This window comes from Phaethon lepturus, unplaced genomic scaffold, assembly GCF_000687285.1.
Source record: "Phaethon lepturus isolate BGI_N335 unplaced genomic scaffold, ASM68728v1 scaffold2102, whole genome shotgun sequence".
Lineage (NCBI taxonomy): Eukaryota > Metazoa > Chordata > Aves > Phaethontiformes > Phaethontidae > Phaethon > Phaethon lepturus.
Window position 1 is genome coordinate 93192 of NW_010521040.1, and position 15549 is coordinate 108740.

At 36.4% G+C, this 15549-nt stretch overlaps 1 protein-coding gene across 1 annotated transcript in view; it reads left to right on the forward strand.

Moving 5' to 3' along the window:
* The window catches only part of DNAH7 (dynein, axonemal, heavy chain 7), a gene marked incomplete at its 5' end in the record, with an annotated part of 112562 nt that overhangs the window by 89235 nt on the left and 7778 nt on the right, over positions 1-15549 (forward strand). Inside the window, 7 exon segments of the mRNA XM_010297578.1 lie at positions 1124-1250; positions 2412-2606; positions 5620-5712; positions 10953-11129; positions 12146-12307; positions 13254-13454; positions 14357-14518. Of these exon segments, the coding sequence (XP_010295880.1) occupies positions 1124-1250; positions 2412-2606; positions 5620-5712; positions 10953-11129; positions 12146-12307; positions 13254-13454; positions 14357-14518 (1117 nt within the window).

Below are 15549 nucleotides of genomic sequence, written 5' to 3' on the forward strand. Positions count from 1 at the left end.
CAGAAAATTCTCATTAATAATTCACATAAGAATGTATTGGGCTATCTTCACTAGTCAGACATTTTTTTACTACAGGCTTTGTCTGAGATTTTTTTATTTAATCATTTTTTTTCCCATTCAAACCCTGTTACTTCTGTAACATGAAAAAAAGTTTACATTTTGTGCTATGGCCATCTTTGTGTCAATATTTTGTGTATAAATTGTATGTATATCTATGTACCTGATGAGGAATCAGTAATTTTGAAAGGACTTAAAATGCTAATAGAAAACAGGAGCATTTATATATTATAGTAATTATTAAAAATGGTCTATTTCTTGTTAGCTGAGTGGAAGAAAACAAAAAAACATTGAAACACAAGACTGAAAAGGAGACACAAATCAAACAACATAGCTTGCTCTCAATCTTCTGTCAAAAGCTTTCTCCTTTTCAGTTATAATAGATCACACTTACGTTTCTGAATGATCACTATGTCTGCACTGTAGGAGTACCCTCTGAGTAGCTCCCTGCCAAAAAGCCATAGCACCTCTCCACGTCTTTGTTACCACTTTGAAAGAAGTGTTTAAAGTAGTTGTGCAAATTCAGACACTGCATTTCTAACCACGACTTGATTTTCCTTACTTTGACTAGGTATTCAAGGTATTCAAACTTAAACCTTCATAAAACAATAGATGGCCTGCTTTGTATTTGAAGGAAATTATTGATAATAAATCACTGACGTTTTAAAATATATTTGTTTTTATAGTATATTAAGGAAAATGCTCTGTAGAACAGGAAACACATTTCAGATAACCTTTAAAGATGGACTGTTTTAATTTTGGCCTTGGTCCTTGGTATTTATATATATTTATGAATTTTAAAATTGCTGCTCTCTTCTGCCCCTCCCAAAAAGGGACCTCTCGCTTGCTCTGAAAATCATGTGTTACTAAGATGTAATTGCACTTAAATGTTTTTTTACATTATTTTGCTCACAAGTGGTACATGCATTTAATGATTGCTTTGGGGTAACGAACCAGAGAGTTTATTAGAACAAAGGAGATCTAAATGGTTTGTAATAGGTTTCCAGAGTGCTCACTCTTTAAAGTGATATTAATGGAAGGTTGTTCTTTTTTCTGACACCTGTAGGTTGAAGATCCTCAAGGATCATTTTACATACTCACTTTATGTCAATGTGTGTCGCTCCCTCTTTGAAAAGGACAAGCTGCTCTTCTCTTTTTGTCTAACTGTGAATCTCCTCAAATATGAAAAATTGGTCAGTAATTAAAAATAAAAAAATTGATATGATATAGTTTGCATATGCAGTTTGATATATTAGTAATAGGAACATACGGGATAAGAATAGAAAAATAAGGTTATATATTTTACTTAAGCCTCAATTTTGTGGTGCTTTATTTTCATTTTAATAAGCAATTACAAGCATTGAAAAAGATTCTCTAGAATAAAGAAATACATAATAAACAGGTATGGCAAAACTGAGCTAGATGATAACAGTTTTTCTAAATGGTAAAAGCCCAGCCTATGTCATTCTTACAGTGAACACTTTGCAAAATTTTACTGTAATGTATTCCAAGTTCTAAGAGCATATCAAAATGAATTGTAACCATTGATTTAAGAAACTATTTATCTTTTTCACTGAAGGTGATAAATGTGCTTATTTTTGCATAGAATTCCTCAAGATCAAACACTTGTACCAATTGAATTCTATTCATTTTTAGTAATTCTTTACAGGACTTTTTAAAGTCCTAATGAAATACACGCATTTTAACCATATCATCTGCAAAACAGTACTTATGGGTGCTTGGGGTTGTTTCTTTCAGTGTAATATGGAAAGATTTAAAATTTTAGAAACTTTTGAAATTTTTATATCGGGGAATATATAGAAATGAATTCTTTCACGAGCTGATGGTAATAATCCTGGGACACCATTCTCCCATTCACAGGGACTTCAATTTACAAATTGAAGCCATCAAAGAAATTTTGAGGTAAAGGAGTACTGAGAAAGGAATGATACATGTAATAGGCTGATATTTCTTTTTCATATTTGGACTTGCATTATAGAAAAAGGATGCAAAATGCGTGGTTCCCTGAAATATGTCCAGTATTTTTTTCCTTCAACATTTCGGGATTTGAATAATGGATCTAAAAATCTCATCAGTTAACATTGTTCATTCCCCAAGTTAGGAGTGCAGATGAATCTTTAAATTGGCTCATACCTTAGATTTTTTGATTCCTTAAATTCACGTTTAACTGAAAACCAGACACTGAATAATTTGGAAATAAGCTTCACAGTAGTTGTATAGAAGCTTTTTCAACTAATGCAAGAATTCAGATAAATGTATTGATTTCCTACATAATGTACTAAAACCATTAGATTTCATATATTTGGTCCTGAGCACACTGGTTTTCATTGTAGATTAATGAGAACGAGTGGAAATTTCTATTGACTGGAGGCATAGGTTTGGACAATCCCTTTTCTAATCCATGTCCCTGGCTCCCTTCAAAATCGTGGGATGAAATTTGTCGACTAGAAGATTTGCCATGCTTCACAAACATTCGCGAGGATTTTATGCGGCTGAAGGATGGATGGAAATTGGTATATGGCAGCTTGGTATGTTAACGTTCCTGATTGCTTGCATTCATAAGCTAATTAACACATTGAAAATATTTATTCAGGGAAAAGAAATTGCTGTCATTTTACATGGTATGTTCCTACATATATGAATGTAAATATTTAAACAAATAGTGTGTAGTAGTAGATTATTGCCAATTTGTCAGGTGCCTTCTGCATAACAAGTCATGATTTGAATTGAATTTGAATGGAAAAAAGGCAACAAAACCTGGAGTGGTAAGGTGATCATGAAATTTGCTAAACTTAAGGCAACCATTGTCCCTTCTCAGTCTATACATTTGTTTACCATGCTTTGAGGATGCCTTTTCATGCTATTATGTAGCATGCTGCTTTCCTGGATAAGTGGGAAAAAACCCCAATTATTACCACGTGGAGAAACTAGAATGGGGTTTGGGAGACCTGTGATTCCCTATCCTCAAAGTGACCTGATATATGCATTAATAGCTGACTTTATCTAAATTCAGCACTGTTTCCTTAAAACCTAAGCCCTTTTTGTAGATAAAATCTACTGTATATTTGGGCACTTACCTCATCTTTAATCTTACTATTGACTCCTCATTTTATTTTACTCCCCCCTTCTGCTTCTTGATATGCAAAGTGCTCATCATATACATACCTCCTGAACAAATGATTAAAAAAACTTATCCTTCTTTCCTACTTGCACCATATCTGACCATAAGCACTACCACGTTCAGATAATACTGTCTATTTGTGCTAGTTCATTGAACCATTTTTCTCACTTTTTAATTTAAATTATGAAAATTTATCAGCAATATTCAGACTCAGGACTTCCTACACCCATTTCAAAAAGACCAATTGTGTGTTTTATTCATTGTAAATGTCAAGGATTTAGAAATCCTTTCTATTTAACAAAGGGGTTTAAAGTATGCAGAGAGGAAAAGAATGGATTTTTGGTTGGAAATGTTCATAAATGGACAATGAGAGAGATTAAAGAAACTAAGCAGCTGCAGCTCCTTCAGTTGTCTAGGTTGCAGGAAACAGGCAAATATCAGAGATAAAGCTTTCCTTGGGTATTTACAAAAAGATACAGCAAGTTGAGGGCTTTAGTTCTTCTTTTGGAAGTAGTCTCTTGGAAAATGAACAGAGAAACAATGGCATTTGAAAAAGAGATTGAGGGAGGGGCCTACTTCATTATGAACTTTGAGATTATAGCATTTTAAAGCAGTGCCTAATATAAATGAAAGGTGCCGACTTTCAGAAGTAAAGATTCAAGATGTGTGTGATAGCTCTGTGTGCATCGACACAGCCAAACTGTGAAACAACTAGAAATTCCTTCATTTAAGTGGCATTCAATAAAATGAGATCTATAGAATCAGGTCATCAGTTAACTGATAGAGAATCTAATAAACAGTAACACTGAAGCCAAGAACATTCAGTTACTGAAACTTGAGTGCTAGATCAAAAGGAATGGCGTTATCTATCACTGTGCTGTATAGCAGAGTTGCTGTGCCTTTCACTTTTTATGTGAAAATATTTTCATTACCTATCTAGCTTTAATACCAGTATTTTCATGTGAATGCACTGGAATTTAAAAAAATGCTAGTTAATGGGCCTTATTCCTTTTTGATAGCTGTATTTTTATCACCAGTATAGTTTATCCCTAGCAATATGCAACCAGCTCTCTTTCCTGTCTTGTTAGTGATACACAAATTTAAATAAAGGACAGTTTCATGCATGTATGTTAAAGAGAGTGGGCACAAGAAACAGTGTTGCTTGAGCCACTTTGCCATCAGCAACCGTACATTGAATATGAATGTTTTTCAAAGGAGTTTGAGATGCACTTTTCTCCTACTACTGTTGTATATCAGGTTGCTTCCAGAAGTAGGGGACACCTGACTTCAACTCCCCACTTCAAGGGTACCAGGTATTTTACCTAAAGTTGTATTGCCTGTCTGGGAGTTCTCCTCCAGCTGGCTGACTTAATCTCAAAGCTACTGATGCATCTCTTCTCATGGATAAGTGAAGAGCTTATGGCACAACTCAATGGAGTCTTCAGTGCAACCTTCACTCCTCAAGTGTTTCCTGATTCATTCAGTTTTCAAATGAATTTAGCTTGCAAATTTTTAGCTAAACTCCTCAACAGCTGTTATAGATGTCATTCTGAGGTACCTATTTTTCCCATATAGTAATATAAAAACAATGCAGCATTCTGGATACCAGTCTGAAACTAAGTGCCTAGAAGTTGGGGAAGGAGGGAGTCAGGCTCCACATCCTTAGCAGAACATGAGCTCCATTGTGATTTGATAAATCAAAGTTGCTCAGAATGCAGTTTGTGCAGGTCTGTCTGCATACCTCCGTGCCCAACCCTTACAGGCAAGGCCAAGAGGCTCACCAGCAGAGCTGCAATACCAGTTTCCAGAAAGGCATACCTAGCTGGCACTCTACTTCAGTCTAATAAGAAGTTAACATGCTGCACAACCATTTCTCTTCCCAGTCTGATAACAGCAGTAACAACATAACATCCGGATTATTCAGAGGCCATTTACAAGTTAGGGTTCTGGTACATTTGACTTAATTTTCTGATTCCTGTTTTCCTGCGCTCATTTTCTGCTTTCATATGCAACCTCACTCATAGTTACCATGTAGTACTGTGATGTGATTGTCATTGATTATCATTGTAATATTGAAGACTGACACCATAATTCAGTTCTATCGGTTAGAGGGAGGTAAAGTGCATTTTTGAAGTTTCCTCCAGCTCATTCTTTCTCCACTTTCTGCAGAAGAACTTTGGCTTATTCTCTTTTAAACACTTAAAAACTACTATAACTTCTGTACTGTAAGAGAAGCTTCTTAAACGTATATTTAAAGTTGTGTGTTTTGGTTTATTTTGTTGTTGTTTTTTTAAGCTTTAAGCATCTCAACCCCATTTCTGTAGATTAAGAAAAAATACATCATGGATTCATGTGTCAAGTTAAGAGATGATGTACTTCACAAATGCTTTAAAAAAATGTCAAAATATGTATGTTTTTAGGATCCTCAGCATGAGGATTTTCCTGCAGAGTGGCAAGACAAGTTGGGGGAGTTCCAAAGGATGCTTATCATTCGCTGCCTGAGACCTGACAAAGTATGTATGAAACTTTCACCTTATGCAGAAAGGTCTGTCCATCTTAGAAACCAAGAATATTTACAAGTATGCATTCCAACTGTGTTGTCTACAACCATTCTACCACAGTCTATCATAAAGGAAAATAGGAATTAATGAGACTTCAGAAGACCAGCAAGTTTGGAATTGTAATGAAAAAGGTTTTTAAAATAGAAGGGTAGGTCTTTAGCTTTTGTTCAGTTTCAGTGTACATACCAAAATCCCAGAGCTCTTCCTCCTTGAGACTGTCTTACAAACCTTGTGACTTTCCTTTTTCAGTATGCCTGCTATTCTTGCTTATGTAACTTTTTTTGATGGATATCACTATCTATGGTAATTTTCATCTGATCTAGGAAGATAATTTGATGGTAAGGAGGAATGTAGATAACGTAGGTGCTTAAAGGTAGCAATTATTGCAGAAGCACTGATCCTTTTTGTTTTATGGAAAGTGTTTTGAAGCGGAACTGTTCTGATTTGAGTCTGTCTAGCTGTTAAGGGTTGAATGTGGCACAAATCACAATTGGTGCTCACAGTTGTGAATCTTTATTCCAAAAAACAGTCAACCTACTAAAAACCAGAATATAGTATTTGCTTAGACATTTTTTCATATATTCACAGGTTAGTGGGACTACTATTAGTCCACACCTAGCCATAATGACAAAGCACATTGTGAAAGATAGGAGTTAGTATAAACAGTTATGACCTCTGATCCAGAGAGCCTGTAAAAGGAATTCTCTACACTTCCTCACACAATTGTTTGGCTTTATATTAGTACTCAGATAAAAATACAAATGTTTATACTATATAAAGAAGCAATACTTCCAGAGTCAGACTTTATACTTCACTTCTCCTGGATTTTTTTTGACTGGCAGTGTGCGCTTTCAGAATGTTGGGCAGGTGGATCATCATGGAGAGGCACTGGCGGCGGTGGCGTATACTGATGCTTGGAGACAAAGTTATCCACAAGACGCTGCCTAGTTGCGCTGACTTCTTCTTCAAAAGAGTTTATTATGCTTCTGCCAGTTTTACACTTAAAGCAAAGCAAAAGATTGAGACTTTCAATTGTGCAATTTAACTATTTCAACTACGTTCAAAACTTAGATGCTCAAAAACCTACTGATCTGCCACTAATTCTAGCTTAGAAGTCTGCTTTTGGCCATGGTCAGTAATACTGCTGTCTGAACGTCGCAGAGCAGTTTGGCAGATATTTCATGTGCATACTCCCATTTGATTCAGAAACTCCCCCACCAGCCTTGCCAGTAGGGCTCAGTTCAGTGACCACTTTTGGTTATGTCTAGTATACTTTTTCTTTTAAAGTAAACTGTGAACCTTCTGTTTAGCTGTATTTTAAATCATATCAGGAGGGAGGCTTCAGTTTTATCTTCTTCTCTGTGTGAAGAGGTATGATCTTGCTTCCCAAGATGCATTAGGATATCGGTGCTTCAAGATGGCAACACACTCTGGATCAGTTTTTATGTATTTGAGTCTGTTGTATAGGGAACTTAAATACTTAACCTTGACAGTCACCAGGTATATTTTCAATATGGAACATTATCAGCAAGGCATAGATCTTATTTGTGCAAACCCGCCAGGAAGTAAGATGCAGAACCTTTACTGTGCCTCATCAGGGAACTTGGTTCACTTGATTCTTACTATCCATAGAATTAGAAGTCCTATCAAAGATCAGCTGATCTTGATTAACTAGTTGAAGCAGCTCAGTTTTGTATGCTTTTGTATATGTCAACACTGTGGCATGCATGAAATCCCAGAAATGGGGAGGAGTAAAACTGGATAACTAAAACATTTGAAATGGCCGTTGAAGGTTGAAAGCTTAGACAGACTGATTTACATGTCAAACTCAACATGTGAAGCAATGGTCTGGTCAAATTTTGTCTTTTCACATGTGGTATTCATCCCTCCTGAGAAGGATAGAGCTGCTCACTGTAGAGCTTCCGGGATTGATTGATTATTGCACCCAAGATATTTTTTCTGCTGTAATGAGTTGTTGGAAAAACATTTCTAAAGGAAACAGGTGTTCTTTCAAAAACTAGACAATAGACTACACTGAGAAGTAGCCAATAATACATGTAAGTCATTACTTTAGAGTAAGTCATGTTCTAGCCTTCACAATCACTCCTTACTGATGCTTGGAAATCTTAGAGATGGAAGTTCTTGTTTACATTCTAGCTTTGAATCTTATATTAAGATTATTTGGTTAATACTTACAAGGAAGGTTCTCAGCCGTGTCATCTCCAGCATGTAGTACTCCTCCATTGTCAGGTCATCAAAGTGCTTGGTAAGGGATAAAAAGCCACAGCTGTGACGTTTGGTATGTTCCACCCTGCAACATAAACCCAGAATAAGAACAGGTATTAAAACCAGGAAAATTACATTTCAAGAGATGAAGAAATCTGAACAGACAGATCTTTTCAGTACTTCTACTTTCTATCAGGAGAAAAAAGATCATACCAAAAGCATGCAATAGATTTTAGTGGATCTCAGATAAGAGGTAGTTGTGAGCCAAGAAGATACAAGGGAAGATTTATACTGAGTTTACAATGTTGAGAGAAACTGTTTTCTACTTTGTTGAATCGCAGGTGTTCTCTTTGGAGGCAAAATGAAAGAACTGTGAAGAATTGTGCGAGGTATAATTAACAAATTATGAACTATTTCAAGGTTACTGGCTAAGATAAACTTTTGATAGGCTTCAGTTTTGTAAACTGTTACAGGGAAATTTTATAAGAAGTAAGGGGATGTTGTCAAAGACATTTGGAGGAATACTTCAAGAACATTGCTACATCTGTGCTTACCATGGGTCATCATTTGGTTCCCAGCCCTCCAGTTCTATCAAGCAAAAGAAACATTTTGCCACATCTGGTTCATTTGCATTTGGACAGTGGACAAAGCCCGCCTTTGCCATCTGCAGGTGATAGTGTAGAAGTTTAGAGTCTCATCCAACACAGTGCTCAAGTTCACATTAGTAAGCTGCTTCTGAGAGCTTGCAAATAACGCCTTTCACCACAGTATCTGTCAGCACAGATCAGGCTGGAAAATACGTTTTAAGTGAGGGCGGCAAGAAGGTAAATAAGCAATTAGTAACGGAAGAACAAATAGGCTACAAGTAGTGAATGAATTTCTGCAGGCTACTGGAGTAGCTTTCTTCTACCAGATAATGTTTAGTAGATGCCATGCTACACAGGCATTTCAGTAGCGGTGCGTGAGATCTGCCATAGCCAGGACTTTAAAGAATATTTTCAGAGAAAAAACACAGCATAGGACCATGGACATACAGAATCTTTAAATATAAATTAAATGAGTAAAATGCTACATCTTTAACCTCTATGTTTTTCTGACACTTTAGAATCACATCAGGCCAGAACACTAAAAATTAAGTAAGTTTGTTTCAGTTATCGAACTTCACACCTTCTCAAATAACTCTTGCAGTATGACTCATCTGAGATCCAGCCTGGAATTTTTGTGTGTGTGCCTAAGTAGAAGTCAGGTGGATTTTTTTTAATGCTCAAGTCAAAGCCTGCAGGGACATAAATATTAATTTTCTAAAATTTAAATAATTTCAGTTGCTGAATTTTAAGTAGTGATCACTCTGCTACTTCATCCTTCCTGCTGGATGCGTTTCTTGTCATGCAGGCTTCTTTTTTATAAATGAAAATTTGCAGTCAGAAAGATTAAATAATAGAAGAAATCAACTTTTGAGTGACAAGAGAAAAAAAAAAAAGAAAACAAGAAAAATAACTTTATTCAATTCTGTAGCTGGACTAGTAAGCTGAACATGCAGAAGCCAGTCATCCTACTACAGTATTTCTGAGCAGGGAACAGAGGAAAGTTGGAGTATTCAATGTTTCACCTTCTTCAGTCTTGGTGGAGGCTCACAACTCTTCTTGAACAGGAATATACTTAATAGCACATATATTGCTATATATAACAATATACTTAACTTAAGGCACAGCATATAAAAAATAAGGCATAGTCAAAATATCAATTTTCAGACTTACATTCTCTGGAGTGCACTTGCAGTTCTCTATAAAAGGCCAGTTTGTGAAGGTTTTTAAACGGTTCTCATATTCATACATATCCTTAAAATCACTCAAGAGCTTGGAAGCCAAACCAAGCTCTTTCAAGAGTGTCTCCATCTATAAAGCCTGCAATTAGTATAGCCCAGAACCTCCTTCCTGCTCTCAAATTTAAGGCATTATACTAATTGGTGACACATTGCACCTGTAAAGCAGGATAAGTTTTAAAGTAAGTAAAAACACTGGTGAGTTTATGAGCAGGGCAATCAAGAGAAGTTAAGCTACTGGAACGTTTTTTCCCTTGTGTCATATTCTGCGTACTCGGTCACACCATATGTTTATTAACTGAAAGCACCTATGCTAATGCTGTATGAAAATTACAAATTTTATAATGGAAACGTCAAAAATGCAAGTTAAAAACTCTAGTTATGAATACAGAAATTAAAAAAAAAATTCTACTGATTGTGACAAAAGTGGTTGAATTAACATTGCTGTTTGAAACCTTTAGCAATTCTTGAACTTTGTGTTCAGAGATTAAATCTTAGTATCACATTTGCAAATACTGTTACATTTGTTTAAAGGGAAGGGAGGTGGTTATTGTGAAATATTCTAGGGTGTGTCCAGAGATAGAATGGATGGTGATATTTAAAGTATTGTATCTATAAGGGTTTGCAGGATCAAAGCATTAAGCTGTCATTTTATAAATTGTCTCTTAATTTTGGTACAGAGCCCAGTTAACTTCTAATAGGAAGTTTAAACACCAGTGTGTACAAGACTGCTGTACATAGCAGTCTTTTAAGCCAAGATCCTAACACCTTTGAAAGATGTTGCATTATGAGACTGGCAAATTGAAATCATCTCCATAATACAGATGGAGTAAGTGCAGAAAAAAAATCTGGCTTCTGATACCACCACTGGTCCAGATGTGGTGATGGAAATTAGATTAAGGATCACTCGCATAGGACTTCTGATTTCAATCCTCTTAAAGCATCGTCAAGCTTAGAGCCTTTTTTTTGCATAGATTTACACATGCTAAATTGTTGATTCCTCTGAGATTGTACTTTTATCTAATTTTATATGCAGGAACACTGTCCTTGAAACTTATATTAAAATGTTTAGAGTGTTAATGCTTGCACAAAAATAGGACACTTTAATTCCATTTTTCCTTTTTTTTTTTTTTTCCTTTTTTAGATAATACCAATGGTGCAGGAATTTGTTGTTCACAACCTGGGCCGTCCGTTTATTGAGCCACCTCCGTTTGATTTGTCAAAAGCTTTTTCTGATAGTCATTCTTGTGTTCCACTGATATTTATACTTTCTCCTGGTGCCGACCCCATGGCAGCCCTTCTTAAGTTTGCCGACGATCAGGTATTTTAATATGTCCAGACTTTTTCAATATAGTTGATGCTTGTGTGTGCGTGCACATATTTGCATGAAGGAAGGAGCTTTAAGTAAAAGTTGAAATGCCAAAGTAAGCTCAAAAACAACTTGTTGAAAGCCCAAAACAATGTTAAAATTGATCTCATGGTTCTTTTTAACACAAAGCACTAATTAATGCAAGTGCATTGTTTTTATGAATGAATAATTTGACTATCATTTATAAGAAATTGTAAGTTAAATATCTTTGGCATATTTTATAATGTTGTGATGTCACCATCTGTTTAACCAATTTGTGTAATCTCAAATGGAAAATGGAAAACTAGAACAAAACCATAATGGTTTAAATGTTCATTGTAAGGAATCTTCTCTGAAATTTTTTTTTCCTAATAATCATTATGTGTAATATATAACTTAATTTAAAAACACTGTAGTAATATAGGAGCTTAGGATCTCGGGTGGCATTTACACCTCAGTTCCAATATGGATTTTTCTTGGCTTTCACTGTCATTATTATGGTATTTAAAACAAAAGATTCCCAACAGCCTAAATCAGTTCTTATGTAGAAGAGTACTGTTAGAGTACTAGAAAGTTGCTATTTTCTGGTAATAGGCATTTCTTGCATTTCCTGGCTATTACTCTGTCAGAATTCTGTGCTGCTGAGAATGACAGACGTACTTCAAGCTTCCAACCACCAAGCTGCAGATCTATCCTGCATTTTATAGTAGGTTGTCTACTTCCTTAAAGAGCATACTGTTTTCAGGAGTATTTTGAAACTCTCAGAATTTTACAGTTCCAGATTAAATGGATGTGTAGCTGGAGCTTTTCACTGGAAGATAGATAAGAGGGTTTAGTCAACTGGAATGAGATGGAAAAAAAAGATTTAAACTGTATTCTAAAATATACTTGTACATTAAATATTTCAAGAATACATACAGATGTGAAGTCTCATACCAGAAGGTTTAGTGCAATATTATTCTTACTTATAATATGCTTTCTATGTCTAGGGATACGGTGGGACAAAGCTTAGTTCTCTGTCACTTGGTCAAGGCCAAGGCCCGATAGCCATGAAAATGATAGAGAAGGCGGTAAAGGAAGGAACATGGATAGTTCTGCAAAACTGCCATCTAGCAAGTTCATGGATGCCAATACTGGAAAGAGTTTGTGAGGTAATGTCCTGGTTTCAGCTGGGATAGAGTTAACTTTCTTCCTAGTAGCTGGTATAGTGCTGTGTTTTGGATTTGGGATGAGAAAATGTGGATAACGTACTGATGTTTTGGGTTGTTGCTAAGCAGTCAAGGGGGGCAGGGGGTGCATGGGAAGCTGGGAGGGGACACAGCCAGGACAGGGAAAAATAAGTATTATGTTTTTCTTATAAATACGTTTGAAGGCATGTCTGATCCATACAAGCAACTGAAAAGCCAGCTTAGCATGCTTCATGATGATTCCCATTATATGAGGGTAATCATCACATATTGATTCTGTCTTTATCCTTCTGCCTGCTGGAATAGAAAATGCTCACAAACCTGGTGGGTCTGGCCCATTCCTTGAATGGTAAATCCCAGCTGCTCCAACAGTCTCTTCAGGCCAAGAGCTCTCATCATACATGTGTATTGCTGCAGAAAAGCAGTATGTTAAGGAATTTTACTCTTGAACAGCTATAGGTTTCCAAAGAGGCACTAGTGTATATTTCTTTCTTTCCCCCCACCCTTAATAAACTTAACATGTTTCTGATGTATACGTATGACTACTATAGCCCTTTCCAGAACAGCAGGATGACAGTAAGTGCAGTAAATGGGCAAAGTATACATTCCATTGCTCTTGTGGTACAGAGCCTGCACTTGGTTTTGTTCATATATTCCACAAACGTGCACAGAGAGGACAAATTTTAGTTCAAAATACTGAATCTTTAATAAAAAGAAAGACACCAGCTGTTGAAGGGAAGATGTGGTTCATAACTGTGACTTTCACTATAATCACATGTAAGCATCTAAGAAATTGAACTCTAGACTGGTATATTTTCCCACTTAAAAAAATGCTTCAGTAATAACACTTGAGGTGTGTATTAATCTATTGTGTCTTCCAATTGCCTGTTTTTGTCTGTGTTTATTGTAGGAGCTAAACCCTGATACCACACATCCAGATTTCCGAATTTGGCTCACCAGTTACCCATCTGCCACGTTCCCGGTGTCTGTACTTCAGAGTGGAGTGAAGATGACTAATGAAGCACCAAAAGGTTTACGGGCCAATATTATTCGTTCGTACCTGATGGATCCAATATCTGATCCTGACTTTTTCAACAGCTGCAGAAAACCTGTTAGTAATGTTGTATTGTAACTTTGCAAATCAGTTAAAGCAGACCCTGACGACTGTGTATGTATGCTCTGCGGGAAAAAAACCCTGCCACCCTTAAATAGTTGTCTTCCACGGCAACGAAACTGGTTTTGATTACTGGCAATGGTGAAGGAAATTTAATTTTTATTTTATTGCTCACCTCCTACTCCTTCAATTGAGATTTTGTGATACGGCATTAATAATACAGCTCTCTAGTTTAAAAAAAAAAAAGGGTAAGACTGGGAAAAATCTTAAGCATTCTTCATATCTGTTTGCAAGAATATTTTACGTTATTTTACATTATTTTTCTATAATTAACGTGGTTCTTCTAAATGAGGTCATATTCTTCACTAAATGATCTCAATTGAAGAACAAAAAAACTGAGAAGTTCCTACCTGAAGTTGTTCTTTAAAAACTTCACTAAATGATCTCAATTGAAAAACAAAAAAACCGAGAAGTTCCTACCTGAAGTTGTTCTTTAAAAGCTTGAAATCTATCTTGAGACAAAAAAAAAAAAAAGAGCAGAAATACAGTATGAACAATGTTTTATAATACAATGGTGTAAAAAAAGAAAAAAGAATTCATAGGTACATGGTCTCATACACATAGTTGTATGTGTCATATATATTAATTACATATACATGGATATATAGATTTAAAAATAAAATTGCTTTGAGGGTTCGTACTGGTTTAAGACTATTTAGAACTGATGCTTATGACAATTTGATCACCTCCTATACCCCTGACTCCTAAACAGAACATTACCAGAGCAGGAGCTGCTGGCTTTTGAGTGACTCAAAGACAGCACTGCTGTGCAGGAGGTGAGGAAAAAATGAAATGGTTTAAACCAGCCATGAATTAATGGTGTTGCATTTGGTTTTAAGGCGGAGTTCAAGACATTGCTGTATGGCCTCTGCTTCTTCCACGCACTGGTGCAAGAAAGGCGGAATTTTGGGCCGTTGGGTTGGAACATTCCGTATGAGTTCAATGAGACTGACCTGCGCATCAGCGTCCAGCAGCTGCACATCTTCCTTGACCAGTACGAGGTACAGCAGCCTCTCACAGTGTCCTTGCTTGCGCTTTTTAGGACTGTTTAGTGCATGTACCAATGCAGGCTGAGTGCAGCCACGGCAACAGTTCAGTGAATTAGAAACCAAGGCCTAATTGCAGTAGTGCTAACCACATTCATTTTAAGCTGTTAGCGTACCACAATCAGTACGTAACTAACGTGGGAAACTTTGAAATTACAATTTAGAAGTTCTACCATGCAAAACAGAGCAGTGTTTGTTCCATATAGTTGCCTTATTCGTTGGAATCTTATCCTATCTAGGCAGGAGCTGTGGATTTAGCTCTTGGCGATGTTACTGCAAGCTATAAAATACTGTACTAAAACACTTAATTGCTGACTCTGATTTACTTAATGAGAGGGATAATACCAGACCCTGGACTGCTGCAGATTAATAGCAACCTTGATCTATTTGTGTAAATTTGGCAGATGATGTATCCTTCCCGGCTTACAGAGCATTGCGGTGTTTCATAGAAGCGTTTCTGGAATTTGCTAGCAATACCTGACACTTCTTTATGTTCCAGCTTCCTAAGCAGCCCACTATAGCCAGATTCTGTTAAAATTATGGCTGGGGGTGGGAAGGGGATGTTGTTTTCAAACCACTGTCAGCCTGGAGTATTTTTGGTTATCAGTGTGGTTAATAGGTAAATTGTGATTCAGTATGAGAAAGCAACTTCATGAAGGTGTGCGTTTCCTTTTCTGTAGGAAAGTGAAGGGCGGTTCGGAGGGGGATGGCCTCCTGTTATATGGCCAAAGCTTATGAGCAAACGTTGTGCTGAGAAGGGAGGGAAGCCATTTTTTTTTCCTGAAAGATAACAACTGACTTATATGTGGTACACAAATTTCTTGGTAGTTTTTTCGACTGGTGTATCGCCCACTCTTGCCCTGACTTCCTGTAAATCAGTTATCTCTTATCACTCACAATCAGTTCCTTTTATGCACCTAAGAGGAGTCTAGCTTCTCCTAACTTCAGAACCTTAAGCATGTTTGATTTGATTTTATTTTCTAAAA